Source organism: Macrobrachium nipponense, chromosome 45 (genome assembly GCF_015104395.2).
Source record: "Macrobrachium nipponense isolate FS-2020 chromosome 45, ASM1510439v2, whole genome shotgun sequence".
NCBI lineage: Eukaryota > Metazoa > Arthropoda > Malacostraca > Decapoda > Palaemonidae > Macrobrachium > Macrobrachium nipponense.
The window spans coordinates 40,518,123-40,535,622 of NC_061105.1; the positions used below are offsets into that span (position 1 = coordinate 40,518,123).

The 17,500-nt window shown below is 33.1% G+C and overlaps 2 protein-coding genes across 2 annotated transcripts in view; both read right to left on the minus strand.

Moving 5' to 3' along the window:
• The window catches only part of LOC135214142 (kin of IRRE-like protein 2), a 91,187-nt gene that overhangs the window by 51,637 nt on the left and 22,050 nt on the right, over positions 1-17,500 (minus strand). The window lies entirely within an intron of this gene.
• The window catches only part of LOC135214045 (nephrin-like), an 8,292-nt gene continuing 7,877 nt past the window's right edge, over positions 17,086-17,500 (minus strand). Inside the window, exon 5 of the mRNA XM_064248159.1 lies at positions 17,086-17,197. Within this exon, the coding sequence (XP_064104229.1) occupies positions 17,145-17,197 (53 nt within the window). The 3' untranslated portion in view covers positions 17,086-17,144. The remainder of the gene's footprint in view (positions 17,198-17,500) is intronic.

The following is a 17,500-nucleotide window of genomic DNA, read 5'->3' on the forward strand; positions in this document are numbered from 1 at the left end:
CACATATATATTATATGTTATATATATATATATAGTATATATATATATATATATATATATATATATATATATATATACATATATATATACATACATAGATGCATACATATATAAGCCTTTACGCAATACATATGTTTTCATACAGCAGTTCAGTCCTAAGCCAGGAATCCACAACAAATCCCAAACGACGGCCCAAGAAAACATTTACAGTAAAGCCTTGTTTGCACTCAGTTGCGCCGGCAAAGACAAACACTGAAATTTTTCTTAATTAAATTGCCGACATGAATCCTAGATGAGATTTCCCGTCCCCCCCACCCCACCCCCTGCAGACGCTAAGAAGGCCTTTCCTACCCACAAATAAAAGTGTAAATCCTTCATATCTTTATCAAATTATTCCAAAGCGGAATACTAGATTTCGCAGTTGTGGCTTGTTATTTAAAGTTTCTCAAATATAATTATTGAATAAATAAATATTCAAGGGTAAGGTTTTTGAGGCAATGATTGACAGTATAGAAATCTTCGTAAAAATAAAAAGAAAACTCCGTAAGTATTTACAGTGATATATATAATATTATTATATAATATATATATATATATATATAGATACAATATATATATATATATAATATATAGATTATATATATTAATAATTTATATATATATGTTGTGTGTGTGTGTGTGGTTGTGTGTGTGTGTCTGTGTATATAATATATATATATATATATATATATATATATTATATTATATATATATATATATAATATTGATATAGCTTGTTGTTGTGTGCGTGCGTTGTTTGTTACTTTTTGAGAACTGTTTGTTCAGCCCTAAACGAAAAAAGAAATTTGTTTACTTGTGTTACTGAGGTTTGAACTTATTTAAAATAGTTTTAAAATAAGAAAACTTCGAGAGGCTTTGCTAAACCTTCCGCATTTACTCACCTTTGGTGACCTGACCTCCATAGGAGCCCCGACTCCTGTGCATGGGAAGTGGCTCCGTGGATTGGGTGACTGAGCCCTGAAACCTCCAAGTGATGGTCCGAAGCAGGAAGGCTTCGATGGACGACTCACGAGATCGCTTTGCGACGTTAGACACCCCGCCGGAAGAAACGTTGGTCGGCGAGAACCCAGGCCTTCAACCTTCCCAAGGAGGAACTGGCGGGGGGGTGGAGGGGTGAGGTGGTGTCAGAGAGGATTCTGAATTTGTTTCTGTCAGTTCCCTGTCTGTCTGTCTTCCCCTTGGTGTAAAGGTGTTTGGTATGAAAAATGGGTGGTCCTATGTTCAGAAAAGGCAATTAGGTTCACATTTTTGAATTGAAAATTAAGAAAAAATTTATTGGTAACTTTCAACTAATAATAATTTTAGTATGGTAAATAAAAACAAAAAATATTGGTTAGTTATTAGCAAAATAAAATAAATTTGCTATTCCACTTCTGATACTTGTTATTACTTTTTTGCTGCAATGCCGCTTATTGCAGTCAGTAGGAGGGCCAAAATTTAACAACAGAAATAAAATCCAGATTTAATGAATTAGTAGCTAACTACTACTACTACTACTACTACACTACTACTACTGCAGCTACTGCAGCTTGCTTTGTTGGTAACTGACAAAGAAATACAGAGGCATACCTTAACAAACGATAAAAACAAAACAAAAATTAAAAAAAGGAAAAAAACGCCCATAAGGTTCCCCATACCAGGCCCAACCGCCAAAACCACCTTTGGTTTGTCACCAAAAGTCCTGTTAGTCATAAATTCTTCCGCCTCCAATAAACAAAAATTGTCAAATTTGTTTTGCGAGAAGTTCAGTGACAACAAAAACAACAACAAACAACGAACAAACAAGTAAACAAATCAAGTTTTCCTGTACAACGTTATAATCAAAGGCCAACGAAAAACAGATTCTATCTTTCGGTGGTCTCGGTATAATGCTGTATTGAACCACGTCCCGTGGAAACACTGCCGGCAGAGGCGGCCTGTGCTGTTTGCTTTGGCCAGACTCATAAATCATGGCTAACTTTAACCTTAGATTAAATAAAAATTTTAAAAACTACCTGAAAGGACTAGAGGGCTGCAATTTGATATGTTTGATGATTGGGGGCTCCTAGCCTCCGTAAGTTTTATAAGACCTGAGCGGGCGAACAGACAAAACCTGCTTGAACGGACGTCCCAACAATAAACATCAACAACGGGAGCAGGTATCTGTTACAGAACATACTCGATTCGGCGGTTGTTTGCGGGCCACCAGGGGCGCGTCAGTCGCCGGGATTTTGAGAACCTTGGCAAGAGATCTTGGCATTCCGTTTGTCGGAGGGGCTGTGACCTCTGTAAACGGCTCTCGCTATGGTCACCTCGCCGGGGGCCCGTCGACCGTCCACCTCCCCGTCAGGCCAGGCTTCTCGGTGGCCTTTGTAGATTCTGGCAGAGGGAGAGTTTCTGTTTCTCCAGTCGTTATTATTATTTAATTATTATGAAGAATTGAAACTAAAAGAAGGGAAAGTTATTCAGTCATCATTTAGTGTCCAAAGCCAAAGAACAACTGGAAATATTTTTCAAACGAAATTAATACCAAGAGGTAAGAAAAAGTTATTTTCCTGAACAGATCTTGATATTTGCCCACCCGAATGTAAAATGGTTGTATTCTACTAGAATCTTGATATTGCGCCCCAATAAGCAAAAAACAAAATCCCTATACAAAATTTTTATATCTGCCAATAGGTGAAAAAAGGCAGAACTGTGTAATTTTTAGCTAACAAAAATTGAATTTTTTAAAAAGGGGCTTTAGCAAAATAAAATAGTTCTCTAACAAAATTTAATATTTGCCTAAGAGACCTACAGTGGCATAATTGACGAAGTTTTTGGATATTTTTGGTTCTAAAAAAATAAAAAGGATGTTAAATTTTTCTATTTTTTATTTTATAAACAAAATATTGGATATTTAGCTCAAAAGTCAAATCCCTTTCCCTGACAAGCCAAAAGCCAAAATGATAATTTTTTTCTATAATTTTTTTTTATTTTGTTTTGAAAACTTATATTTATTTGCCTAAAAAGTAAATTTCCTTTCCATGACAAGCCAAAAGATGATAATTTTTCTATATATTTTTTTTTATTTTGAAAAATATATTTATTGCCTAAAAAGTAAAATTCTTTTCCCTGACAAGCCAAAAGATGAGCATTTTCCATTTTTTTTATTTCATAAAATACTGATTTGCCTAAAAAGTCCAATTCCTTTCCCTGACAAGCCTAAAAGATAATTTTTTTTTTTTACCATTGGTAGATAATGCTTGATATTTTGCCGAAAACGGTAAAATCCTTTCGCCCTGACAAGCCAAAAGAATGAATAATTTTTCTATATTTGTTTTGTTTTCAATTTTGGAAAAATATTGAATCATTGTTTGCCCTAAAATGTTCCACATATTTCCTTTTCGCTGACAAGCCAAAAGAATATTTTTTTTTCATTTTAAGAAATATTGATATTTGCCTAAAAAGTAAAATTCCTTTCCTTGACAAGCCAAAAGATTATATTTTTTTCCCATTTTGAAGAATATTGATATTTGCCTAAAACGTCAAATTCTTTTCCCTGGCAAGCCAAAAGATATTTTTTTCCATTTTAAAAAAAATTTTAAAAAATTGATTGATTTTGCCTAAAAAGTCAAATTCCTTTCCCTGACAAACCTAAAAAAGATGATAATTTTTCTATATTTTTTTTTTTTTTTTATTTTGAACAATCAATTTTTTCTAATATTTTTTTTACTTAATAAGTTTATTTTTTCGATTATTTTTACTTTTTGGAAAAGTAATTTTTTCTAATATTTTTTTTATTTTGAAAAATATTGATATTTGCCTAAAAAGTCAAATTCTTTTCGCTGACAAGCGAAAAGATAATATTTTTCCCATTTTGAAGAATATTGATATTTGCCTAAAATGCCAAATTCCTTTCTCTGACAAGCCAAAAGATGATAATTTATATATATATATATATATATTATATTAATTTATATATATATATATATATAATATATATATATATATTAATTATAATATATATATTAATTATTAAAAAATTTTTTTTTTTTAATTATTTTTATTTTTTTCAATATTGATATTTGGCTAAAAAGTCCAAATTCCCCTTTACCCTGACAAGGCTAAAGATGGCCATTTTTCTAATTTATTTTTTTTTTTGCTATTTTGAAAAATATTGATATTTGCCCAAAAGGATCAAATTTACCTTTCCTGACAAGCCAACCAAAAGATAATTTTGTAAATGTTTTTATTTTAAAAAAATTTTTATTTTGAAAAATATTTGCCTAAAAAGTCAATTTCTTTCGCCATGACAAGCCAAAAGCATCCCATAATTTTCCCTATATTTTTCCCTTAATTTTGGAAAATATTGATATTTTGCCTAAAAAGCCCAAATTCCCTTCCCTGACAAGAATCGGATATTTTCCCAAGAAAGGCGAAAAAAGAAGTTGTTCTCTGATTAAGTACCCACGTGACGCCCGGATGTTGGGATTGCCTCCTGCGCTGGCTACACTTGACCACCAACTGCCCCGGCCACCACGTCCCCCACCCCCTCCACCTGCAGGCTGGGACGCCCCGGGGCTCTGCGGGAAAATGGATTGGGAATTTTGAATGGAAGGTCATCACTCCTCTCTTGTTTTGTGAGTGGGAGAGGGGGGAAATGTGCAAGGGGTTAAAAAGAAGAAAAAACGGCAATAACAACATCATGACATAATATGTATATATATGTTATATATATATATAGTATATATATATATATATATATATTATATATATATATATATATATAATATATATATATATGTATATATATGTAATATATATATACTATATTATATATATATATATATATAAAACTCTATCACATTACCGTGATTCATATACATATATCGAACTACAAATGTCCTTTAATATCTAATTCGCTCTACCTCGGAATTATATACTTTTTTCATATATGCTTAACCGAGGGGGAATTTATTAAGCGATAATAGGAATTGCCGATGGACAGGCGCGAACCAGCGACCTCCCAATTCCAGGACTGGCCAGTAAGGATTCACTGCCAGTCCTGGAATTGGGAGGTCGCTGGTTCGCGCCTGTCCATCGGCAATTCTATTATCGCTTATAAATTCCCCCTCGGTTAAGCATATATGATATAAAAAATATATATTCCGAGGTATAGCGAATTAGATATTAAGGACATTTGTAGTTCGATATATATATATATATATATATATATATATATATATATATATATATATATATAAGAATAACTTGATCACGAAGTATATAAAACGTGATGCTATGTATAAATAAAAGTTTTTTTGCTACGAAGGAAAAAATGAAAAAGCGAGATAGCCGAGTACTTTCGGTCCTATTCGGACCCTTTACTGAGGCAAACTGATTTTACAAAGAACAACACAGTCAAAAGAAGGCTTAATATACAAACTGACACTACCAGATTAGCCATAATGGCGATTTTCACTCTACAGAAAGGAGGAGTCGCCAGAGGCTAGCCACACCTTGAAGGATACCCGCAGTAAACAAGTGATTCTTCCAGAAAACAGTACATTTTGAAAAAAAAAACACGGGAGCATATACAATTTAATATCATGAATTTTTACACTAATTTTCCCAACAAAAATTATTATTAATGAAAAAACGAAAGAAAATATAAATATATATATCGAGCAAGAGAAAGAGGGAGAGAGAATATCGAACCAGAGAGAGAGAGAGAGAGAGAGAGAGAGAGAGAGAGGAGAGAGAGAGAAAATAATAACTATATACATGTGGGGGACTAATTTATTAGTTGTTCATTTATTTTGATTGTCCTTCATTATAACATCTACAAATATATGGGTCCAAATGGTACATTCCCAGACTAAGATTTAGGTTGTTTTTATTAGTAATTTGTATAATTGCCGATTCCAGTAAATTTCTTGAAACATAATCATTAGATCTAGCAATTACTGAGGTATCACCCCATTTAATACAATGAGATTTTTCACTCAGATGGATAAACAGTGCATTTGAAGTCTGGGCTGTTTTAACTGAATACATATGCTGCTTAATCCGAACACATAAATTTTTACTAGACTGACCAACATAAAACGATGGGCAATCCTTACAAGGAATTTTGTAAATGATGTTGTTATTTGTTATGGGACTATTCTTAATTAGCATATCTTTAATGGTATTGTTATAAGAGAACACTACATTAACATTAAACGATTTAAATATTGATTTTATGGTTTCAAATCCACGAAAATAAGGTAAGCTAAGTACATTTTTAGGCATTTCTACTCGATTCCCGCTGATTGGAAACACGCATTAAGGCAAGAACTGGACAGAAAATTAAACAACCTTATCAACGACAGTGATTGGACCAATAATGCTAGAAGTGATTGTGTGGTGAATTTATCGAGCAAACAAATAAGTGATAATGCAGTGCGCGCATTAGGCTTTGGGCTGTCTTTCTTCATTTGTAACAAACCCTCAGCTTTATCAATAGCGACATCTCTATATAAGTTTGAAAAATACTGTGACCTACCACAAAATCATTTAGACATTATCAAAGGCATGACATATAGTGCTACGCATGCCTACCATGAAAATAACTTCCCCGCTCGCTACAGAAAAAGTTTAAAAGAATTGAAGAATGATAATAGCTTACACATTACTAAGGCTGATAAATCCAATAGCTTAGTGGTTCTTGATAAAACTGACTACATATCACGCATGCATACTTTACTAGAGGATGAAATAACTTACAAAAAACTTGCAAAAAATCCTTTGGACCAGGTAATAAAAAACTTTAATATCAATATCAAACAAATTCTTAAAGATAAAAAAGAACTTTTGGGTCAGTTAACTGTAAAAGTGTCCCTCATTACCTTATTTATATGGCCTAGTCAAAACTCATAAGGAAAACAAACCTATGCGCCCAATTATTAGTACTGTAGGATCAATTGCTTATAAACTATCTAAATATCTTACTAAACTGTTATCCCCGCTACTAGGAACTGTATCTAATTCACACATCCGGAATTCTCTTGATCTTGTGGAAAAATTAAATAACATTGTACTAAACCCTAGCGATATTTTTGTCAGTTTTGATGTATGTTCTTTGTTTACAAAAGTCCCTATTGACTCTGTGCTAGAATATTTAAGTAATGAACTTGTACTGCATGAATTGCCTATGTCCGTTAGTCACATAATTTCCTTAATTAAGTTATGTATTTGTGATTGCAGCTTTATTTTTAATGGAGAATATTACCAACAAATATTTGGTATGGCCATGGGTAACCCTTTATCACCTCTCCTTTCAAACTTATATATGGAATTTTTTGAGATACAACACCTCCCGAATATCACACTTATCCCCTTAAAATGGTACCGATATGTCGATGATATCTTAGTAGTCTTACCTGGTGGTATCGATGTAAATGATTTACTGTCTAAATTGAATAATTTAGTGCCATCCATAAAATTCACTGTTGAAATTGAAAATAACAATGTCATCCCTTTCCTAGATGTATTAATACATAGAGAATCTTTCCAATGCAAATTCAGTATTTATAGAAACCCACAAATAATTTAACATATGTACATTTTTGTTCTGGCCACCATCTTAATATTAAAATTTAAATTTTTTCTTATATGTTCCTACGCGCTTTGCGTATCACGAGTCCACAATATCTGGACCAAGAAATAGAATACATAAAAAAGATAGGAAACGATCTCTGCTACCCACCTCATTTAATTGATTTATGTTACCAAAAGGCTCACAAAAAGTTTTATAATGTTGCTATTAATGAAAAAGAAATGCCTAAAAATGTACTTAGCTTACCTTATTTTCGTGGATTTGAAACCATAAAATCAATATTTAAATCGTTTAATGTTAATGTAGTGTTCTCTTATAACAATACCATTAAAGATATGCTAATTAAGAATAGTCCCATAACAAATAACAACATCATTTACAAAATTCCTTGTAAGGATTGCCCATCGTTTTATGTTGGTCAGTCTAGTAAAAATTTATGTGTTCGGATTAAGCAGCATATGTATTCAGTTAGAACAGCCCAGACTTCAAATACACTGTTTATCCATCTGAGTGAAAAATCTCATTGTATTAATTGGGGTGATACCTCGGTAATTGCTAGATCTAATGATTATGTTTCAAGAAATTTACTGGAATCGGCAATTATACAAATCACTAATAAAAACAACCTAAATCTTAGTCTGGGAATGTACCATTTGGACCCATATATTTGTAAGATGTTTATGAAGGACCTCAAAATAAATGAACAACTAATAAATTAGTCCCACATGTATATAGTTATTATTTCCTCTCTCTCTCTCTCTCTCTCTCTCTCTCTCTCTCTCTCTCTCTCTCTCTCTCACTAGTTCGATATATATATATTTATATTTTCTTTCGTTTTTTCATTAATAATAATTTTTGTTGGGTAAATTTGTGTAAAAATTCATGATATTAAATTGTATAAGCTCCCGTGTTTTTTTTCAAAATGTACTGTTTTCTGGAAGAATCACTTGTTTACTGCGGGTATCCTTCAAGGTGTGGCTAGCCTCTGGCGACTCCTTTCTGTAGAGTGAAAATCGCCCTTATGGCTAATCTGGTAGTGTCAGTTTGTATTTTAAGCCTTCTTTTGACTGTGTTGTTCTAAAATCAGTTTGCCTCAGTAAAGGGTCCGAATAGGACCGAAAGTACTCTGCTATCTCGCTTTTTTCATTTTTTTCCTTCGTGGCAAAAAACCTTTATTTATATATATATATATATATATATATATATATATATATATATATATATACATATATATATATATATATATATATATATATATATAGTATATATATTATATATATATATATACATCGAGCTACAAATGTCCTTTAATATCCAATTCATTCTACCTCAGAATTAATATATTTTCATATATACTTAACCGAAGGGGAATTTTTTAGGCAATAAGAGAATTGTCGGCTCCCGGGCGCGAACCCTCAAAACCAGACAATTCCGAGGTAGAGTGAATTAGATATTAAAGGACATTTGTAGTCCCATTGTATGTATATGAATCAGGGTAATGTGATATGACTAATATAATGGCTACATGCTGTCAAAAGCACTACAACGCTACCGAGGTCGAGGTCGGTTGATGCAGTCTCCAAAACAACGAATACCTGAGCGCGAAAGGCATTTGAGGGTGAGAGATGGCATAAACTTATAGGCCTCTTGCGGTGGTGGTGTGGGTAAAAGTTTCACTGTCATCCTGGAATTGTTTGGTTTCGAGGGTTCGTGCCTGAGAGCCGACAGTTCTCTTATCGCCTAAAACAATTCCCCTTCGGTTAAGCATATATGAAAATACATTAATTCCGAGGTAGAGTGAATTAGATATTTAGATATTAAAGGACATTTGTAGCTCGATGTATGTATATGAATCACGGTAATGTGATATGACTCATATATACATATATATATATATATATATATAATATATATATATATATATATACATATATATATATATAAATAAAGATATATGCCACGAAGGAAAATAAACGACGGAGTCCGCGAGACCTTTTGACGTCCAAACGTCCTTTACTAAGCAGATGAACTGACATACATGAGGAAAAAGACAAAACAAGAAGATTCGTATAACTGACAGATAGGGATTATAAAGAGATTAGTACCTAGAATCCGACACACCTGGAAGATGAGTAACCTTCCCAAACAAGCATAAACAACGGGTGCAATTAAAATTTTAAGACAATCATCTCAAATACAAGGACAAAACAATTAAAGGATTATAGGTGACAGCTATTCAGAACTTTGGTAAACAAAACCATATTCACAATACATATTCACAATGCATGTTAGACATACATTACAACGAAGATAACTCTAAGGCAACTAATTTCTATTTAAGTCTGTAAATATATCTTTGAGGTCATTCTTAAACATGTTACAAATACAAGGGTCTAAGTGAAAAAGGCCACAACTAACATTGAAATTACAATGAAAAATAAGTTGTATTAAAGCAGATTCTAAAAGATTTCGTGATAAGACATCTCTTGACCTCGGAATTACTGAACTACCAACCCAATTTATTCGGTGGTTGTTTTCACTTAAATGAATGAATATTGCATTAGATGTTTGCCCAGTTTTTACAGAATATTTATGCTGGCTTAGCCTTACTTCTAGCCCTTGCTAGACTGTCCGAGATAAAATGAGGGACAATCCATACATGAATTTTATATATTATGTTGTTGCTTTCTCTGGGTCCATTTTTTATTATGCTTTCTCTGGGGCCATTTTTTATCAACATTCCTTTTAGTGTGTTATTATAGGAAAACACAAGGTTGACATTAAAAGCTTTTAACAATGATTTAATGGTTTCAAATCCATTAAAATAAGGCAAACTGAGAAAGTTCTTAGAATTTTCTTTCTGCGTGTTACTTACACCATAAAACTTTTTGTGGGTTTTATTATAACAAATATCTACTATGAGATTCAGGGCCTCTGTAACACGGGTTTTTGGACTTTGCTCCTTATCAAAGCATCGGATGTAGCTGAAAGTTGACATATGTATATTTTACAACCACACACAAACTTTGTCAGCATTATCAATAACCTAAACCCGATAATTTTAATTTTTATAGAGTAAATATTATCTAGCCTACGCCATGGCCAATGATTATGAACCAAGAGTCGAAAAACATTCATTACGTAAGCAAGGTAAACACCGTCTTTCGAAATGTTGGCCCGCCCATCCGCCAGACAGAAACTTCATTCACCTTGTTCCATCGGCTCTGAAACCCATAGCAGTCAAGAATGGCTAACAAGATTTGGAATTTTCCCCGTGGTTGCAAAACTGCATTTGTCTTACGACTTGTAACTTTGTACAGTCAAGAGAAAGCCCGTGGCCATTCTTACTATAGCCTAAATAGGTAATTATTCAGTTTATAGTTTAAATCCAATGTTTATGGTCTGATTTGTATTTAGCGTAACGTGATTATAATGCTTGTAATGTCATTCAGGATTTTGAACATTTCCATTAACTATTCACTATGCCACCAAGAGAGAGAGAGAAAGAGAGAGATTGTATGTAATCAGCCTTTATATAACTATTTTTGTTAAAATAAGATTTTTATCCAAAGTAAATACAAGCTTATATGTGCTAAAATCTCCAGCAGACCAACAGATCATCCGATATTTTTTTTTATTCTTCTTTAGGCCGTACGAAGTGTTGGATATAAAGACTTTATGAATGGCTGAGCGATACATAGATGTGGGTGGGGTGCTAGCGTAGCAATACTACTGTAGTAATAGCAGTAATATACATGAATTAAACGTTTAGGCCAACTGCTGGGATCCTTGAGGATCATTTACCATTTCTTACAACTGCTCGAGAAATGAGTTTTTATAGCCAGAAGTTAAATTTTCTAATCCAACAATGCCCATGATAGCCTTCAATGTTATTCTGAATTATAACGAGGCCAAAGTGGGTGAAGCCTCGTGAAGTCATCATTCTGACGATGATTATTGGTGAAGGTTTAAAGCCAAAATACGGTACCGGCTATTATTTTCAGTAAATAGGTAGATAGCCAATAAATAAAAATTGCTTGACATTGGATATAGCAGTTATCAAATCAAGTTTGTCTACTATGTTTTTGAAAATTACCAACTATTCCCTACATCTTGTCAATCTGATTGTGACCTATAAAGTAGACTGTAATTTCTTAGGACACTTATTTTGGGAGTTAGACTAATAATCGAAGTATTTTTGTATTTATTAGCATAAAGGTGTACTGCTTTGCTTGTATTTAAATTTGTATGTCATTGTTGCCAGAGGTCTAGCCTTCGTTACGTATAGCCAATCATCCAACGAGAAAGAGGGAAGAAATGCTGTTATAAGTTACGTAATGAGTGCGTTCGAAACCTTTTCTCTGAGTAAGTTGGCCCGTCTTCAAAAAAAGTCACTTTTACATTATAAGTACCAAGTTTATTCAACCTACACAATGCAAAATATAGTCAAAATTTGTGTAGATATAATGTGTATTCTGGATAAACGTTATATTTATGAAATGCATAGATAAAAAGTTATTGCGAAAAAACCGTGTTACAAAGGGCCTAAATCTCATAGTAATATATGTGAAGGATAGCATAAACCTTTCCCTATTTTTCTTATGTATTCAATAAATTGGGTTGGTAGTTCAATAATTCCGAGGTCAAGAGATGTCTTATCACGAAATCTTTTAGAATCTGCTTTAATACAACTTACTTTTCATTGTAATTTCAATGTTAGTCGTGGCCTTTTTCATTTAGACCCTTGTATTTATTTGTAACATGTTTAAGAATGACCTCAAAGATATAATTACAGAATTAAATAAAAATTAGTTGCATTAGAGTTATCTTCGTTGTAATGTTTGTCTAACATGTATTGTGAATATGTATTGTGAATATGGTTTTGTTTACCAAAGTTCTGAATAGCTGTCACCTATAATCCTTTAATTGTTTTGTCCTAGTATCTGAGATGATTGTCTTAAACTTTTAATTGCACCCGTTGTTTATGCTTGTTTGGGAAGGTTACTCATCTTCCAGGTGTGTCGGATTCTAGGTACTAATCTCTTTATAATCCCTATCTGTCAGTTATACGAATCTTCTTGTTTTGTCTTTTTCCTCATGTATGTCAGTTCATCTGCTTAGTAAAGGACGTTTGGACGTTGAAAGGTCTCGCGGCTACTCCGTCGTTTATTTTCCTTCATGGCATATATCTTTATTTATGGATTTATCACGTTCCTAACTTTCATGATTTAGTTATATATATATATATATATATATATATATATATATATATATATATATATATATATATATATATATATATATATATATATATATATATGTGTGTGTGTGTGTGTGTGTGTGTGTGTGTGTGCGTGGTGTGTGTGTGTATGTGTGTGTGTGTAATAAAGATTACAGATTCTACTGTATATATATATATATATATATTATATATATATATATATATTGTATATGTTTGTATGTATATATCAAAACGCATTTTAGTATAGCAGTGAGTATCGCTCTTGAGTTACTGAAGATAACCAACGGGTATTTATTTGTTTTTTTTCTTTTTGCAATTATTTCTCAATCTTTCCTCTTTTATTGCAACATATTCGTAAACCATTACTTCACTCGACTGCCAATAGATGTCACTCCGTCCTCGACAAAACCTGAGAGGAGATGATATTCCAGCCGTCGATTCTCTGGTTCGATAACAATTCCTCAGGTGCCAGTATTGTTATCCATCTGAATAATTCAGAACGGGGAGCATAATGAGGCAGGCGGAGGAATCCTTTCTCTCTTCCCGTAGGATATCGTTAAGGAGAGAAGAATCCAGTCGTACCTAAGAGCGCCCTTGCTATCGCGTCACCGCCTGCTACCTTCGTCCTATCTTCACACGGACGCCAACCCCCCTCTCCACTTTCTCCTCTTTTTACCAAGCAGCAATCTCCACCTCCTTCTAGACTTCTCTGACAAGAGACGCTCGATCTTCTTCTTCTTCTCTCTTCTTCGACAAAAAAGGCGCGACCTTTTGGATTCGTTTTGCATTCGGGAAATGATATGATAATTAGGTCTTTTCGAGACTTCATGGCAGCCTTTTAACGTGAAAGGCGATTTTCTGTCTTCTTCTTCTTCTTTATCGGAATTGCATCATTCCGGGGACCCGTGCATTGCAGAGGCGAAGCAGAGGCAGGTAGCATATTTTCCGCTTATTTATTTTCTATCTGAAATTGTTTTGTCTCTCTTTCTCGTACGTATGACAGCAACTGTCCATCCATCTATTTATCTATCTATCTTTCTATCTATTTAGTTAATATATTGATACATATGTACATAGGTTTAAATCACTCAATCACTCTAATTCATATCATTACATGCATTTCTCTCTCTCTCTCTCTCTCTCTCTCTCTCTCTCTCTCTCTCTCTCTCTCTCTATATATATATATATATATATATATATATATATATATATATATATATATATATATATATATATATATATATGTGTGTGTGTGTGTGTGTGTGTGTGTATGTATGTATGTTCGTGTATGTATAAATGTATGCAAATGCACGTATATTTACATACACACACCATATATGTATATATACCCACGTATACGTATAAATATACATATATATGGATCCTGCAAATAAATATTAATCCTAAATTGAAAATGGCTTCCCTTGGATAGCTCCTGGTAATATGAGTAATTGTATGTTGGATTAACGAAACGTTATATAAGTAATCCCTTTAACTATAAATGCACAATTTTATATTTATATATGGAACGGTATTTACCCTGTTGTAGGCATGGCGTAATTCCTACATGACGATTTGTGAAATTTTTTTAAATCTAAACCATTTTTATAAAAGTATTAATTTGGGAATGTAATATTTTATATGTTGAATTTCTATGATTTTTTAAGGAATTTTAGTCTTAAAGATTCTACAAAGGATTTAGACAAGGTTAGGCTTCAAATGTGAACCTTTTGTCAAATTTCCCGAAAAAATTTAGATGTAGAAGTTTCACTAAAGACTTTTGTTGCTTATTATGTATAATAATTACATAATATATTGAATTTTGTGATAAAATTAATATTAATCAGCAATTTCCATTGTGATAAACCCTAGAATAAGCAGATGAGCTCTACCACTCTCATGTTTTATCAGATCGAATAGGTCAATTTTACTAAGAATTTAAGTTATTTTTTTAACAAATAAAATATACCGTTACTCAAAATAATTTACTATCAACACTTTCATGATTAATCATTTTTTTCGGAATTCAAGGTTCATAAATATACACATTAGTCGACACTCCAGGCTATACTTAGAATTCGTAATTTCATTTGACATTTCAATCTGTGCTGAAATATACATAAATCGAGCAAAAAAAAAAAAAAAAAAAAAAAAAAAAAAAAAAAAAAAAAAAAAAAATAATAATAATTCCGGTAGAAATTCATTCCATTCATTAAAAACATAAGATTTCAGTTCCCACTTACTGATAACACTGATGACACGAGTCTCCTTAACGACAGCGTCGCGGACAGAATTGTAAGCTCTGCATTCGACGCTAATCTCGGCGAGACTGACTGACCTTTCTAGGCTGTAATTAAGGTCAGATGAGGTCACCCAACCTCCCCCTTCTCCCTCGCTCACCAGGGAAGATACGGTTGCCACCTCAACTCCTGAGGGAGGTGAAGAGAGCGTGTTATAATATGTTAGGGGAATATTAAGAAAAATCAGGCACAGAGAAGCTTCAACAGCTTGAAGGAAGTAGGGAGAATGTTTGATGTAAGTCGCTCAACTCGAGAAACTGAACTGCAAAATAAACTTCCCAAACTTCTGTGAGTTAACAGCAGTTAAAGTCAGGTGGCAGCGAAGTTCCGGAAATGATATCGTATATAAGTGCAAGAGAATGACGTTACTTGAGGCGTTAAATAAGGACAAGTAAAGCCGGGGGGTGCTTATGTGAGCCAACTCCAAACTGTCCGTTAAAAGCAGAGAAGGTTACATGAGGTGTGCCCTTAAAATGTTAAGATTACCATTTTCGTTCAAATTTTTCCATTGCTCTGTGACTTGTAACAGGTATTAGAAAAGCGTTAATGGGTTGTTCTCAGGCATGGTAGCAATTATTGCCTTTTCTGGCCACTGCTGTTTTGCAATCACTACTGTTCAAAGCAAAGTGTAAATAGAGAGGCCAACTTATACAATTTTTTTAATGGAATCATGTGGACGGCGAACCTTTCAACAAGGGAGATTGTTAAGGCGAATTGGTAAAATGAATTCTTACTTAAGTTACTACAAATACTTATGTGATTCACTAATTCAAATGAAAACTGACTAGAAAATGAGATATTTAACTGTCATACTATAAACCACTTGGTACGAACCGACTAGGGTTGTTTTTTTCTTGATGAAATCATTTTCGTTAAATGTAAAACATTTGATGTTGGCTCTTGAAGTTCTTATCAACTGGCGTTTGAGGGGTGACCAAAGTTACTTGTCAAAGCGGATGAAAGTAATACACCGGCTGAATAAAACTAGAGCGGCTTTATCAGTTCACGTATTTAGAGATAATTTCTATACCAGCAGACAGACAGTTTCACATTTAGAGCCCCAGGTGTAGATGTCACTCTGCGTAGGTTATAAATATATATATATATATATATATATATATATATATATATATATATAGATATATATATATATATATATATATATACTATATATGTATGTATATATATGTATATATATATATATATATATATATATATATACATATATATGTATGTATATATATATATATATATTATATATATATATATATATATATATATATATATATATCAGCTAACGCCATAGAACAAATCATCTGGGATTTTCCTTACTCGTCCCTAAGGATTCACGCAGGCAGAATGTCAAGACAGAATAAGACAAAAATGATGGACGGAAAAGAATATGATACAGGTTGCAAGGGAACGTTCTTCTAGAATATTACATGATAGAAATATCTCGTGTAAGTTAACTATGTAAAGACACTGCCATTGCCCCCATAATGCTTGACTTCAGGGAAGTTTGACAATACAAAATTATATCCTGATAAATCTACCGTTTTCTGTAGCCTCAGAGGCCTCAAAGTCTAGAGCCAGCCATCCCCAGCCAGGGTTCCGCAGAACTTTAGGGTTCAGTGAGAATTCCCCCATGATTTATCTAATTAATTTTTCTTTATCGTAGCATAATACTAAAAGTAAGGATTACAAATACTTATATATATATATATATATATTATATATATATATATATATATATATATATATATATATATATATACACATATATATATATATTGGGGTACCATGGGATAAGAAAAACCATCTCAGGGGTTCCTCAAAGTGGCAAAGGTTGGTAACCACTGTTCTAGACCTTACAGAGCTGAATAAAAAAAAAAAAACGCTTTTTTTTTCACTCACCGTCAACTAACCAGTGGATGGAGGCAGAACGATTTGCGCCTGAAGTGATGCAGGTCAGAGTGAAGGTCTATCCTGCAGCTACGACGGAGGGACCTTTGACCGTGACCCGTTTTGGACTGTCTGGGGGAAGGTCATGGGAGAAGGACATGAGAATGTACAACCTGACAATCCGCACTGTCCCAAGATTACGTGCGTTTGAAGGATTATTTTCCTTTTTATTTAAACATTACCTTTGAACCATCCCCCCCCCCCCCTTCTCTCTCTCTCTCTCTCTCTCTCTCTCCTTGGAATATTGATTTCTAGACAAGATTAAGTACCATGAATTTAGGGGACTCTTACTGTTTAAAAACTCTCTCTCTCTCTCTCTCTCTCTCTCTCTCTCTCTCTTTATGGAATCAAGATTTCTAACTTCAGTTCATATGG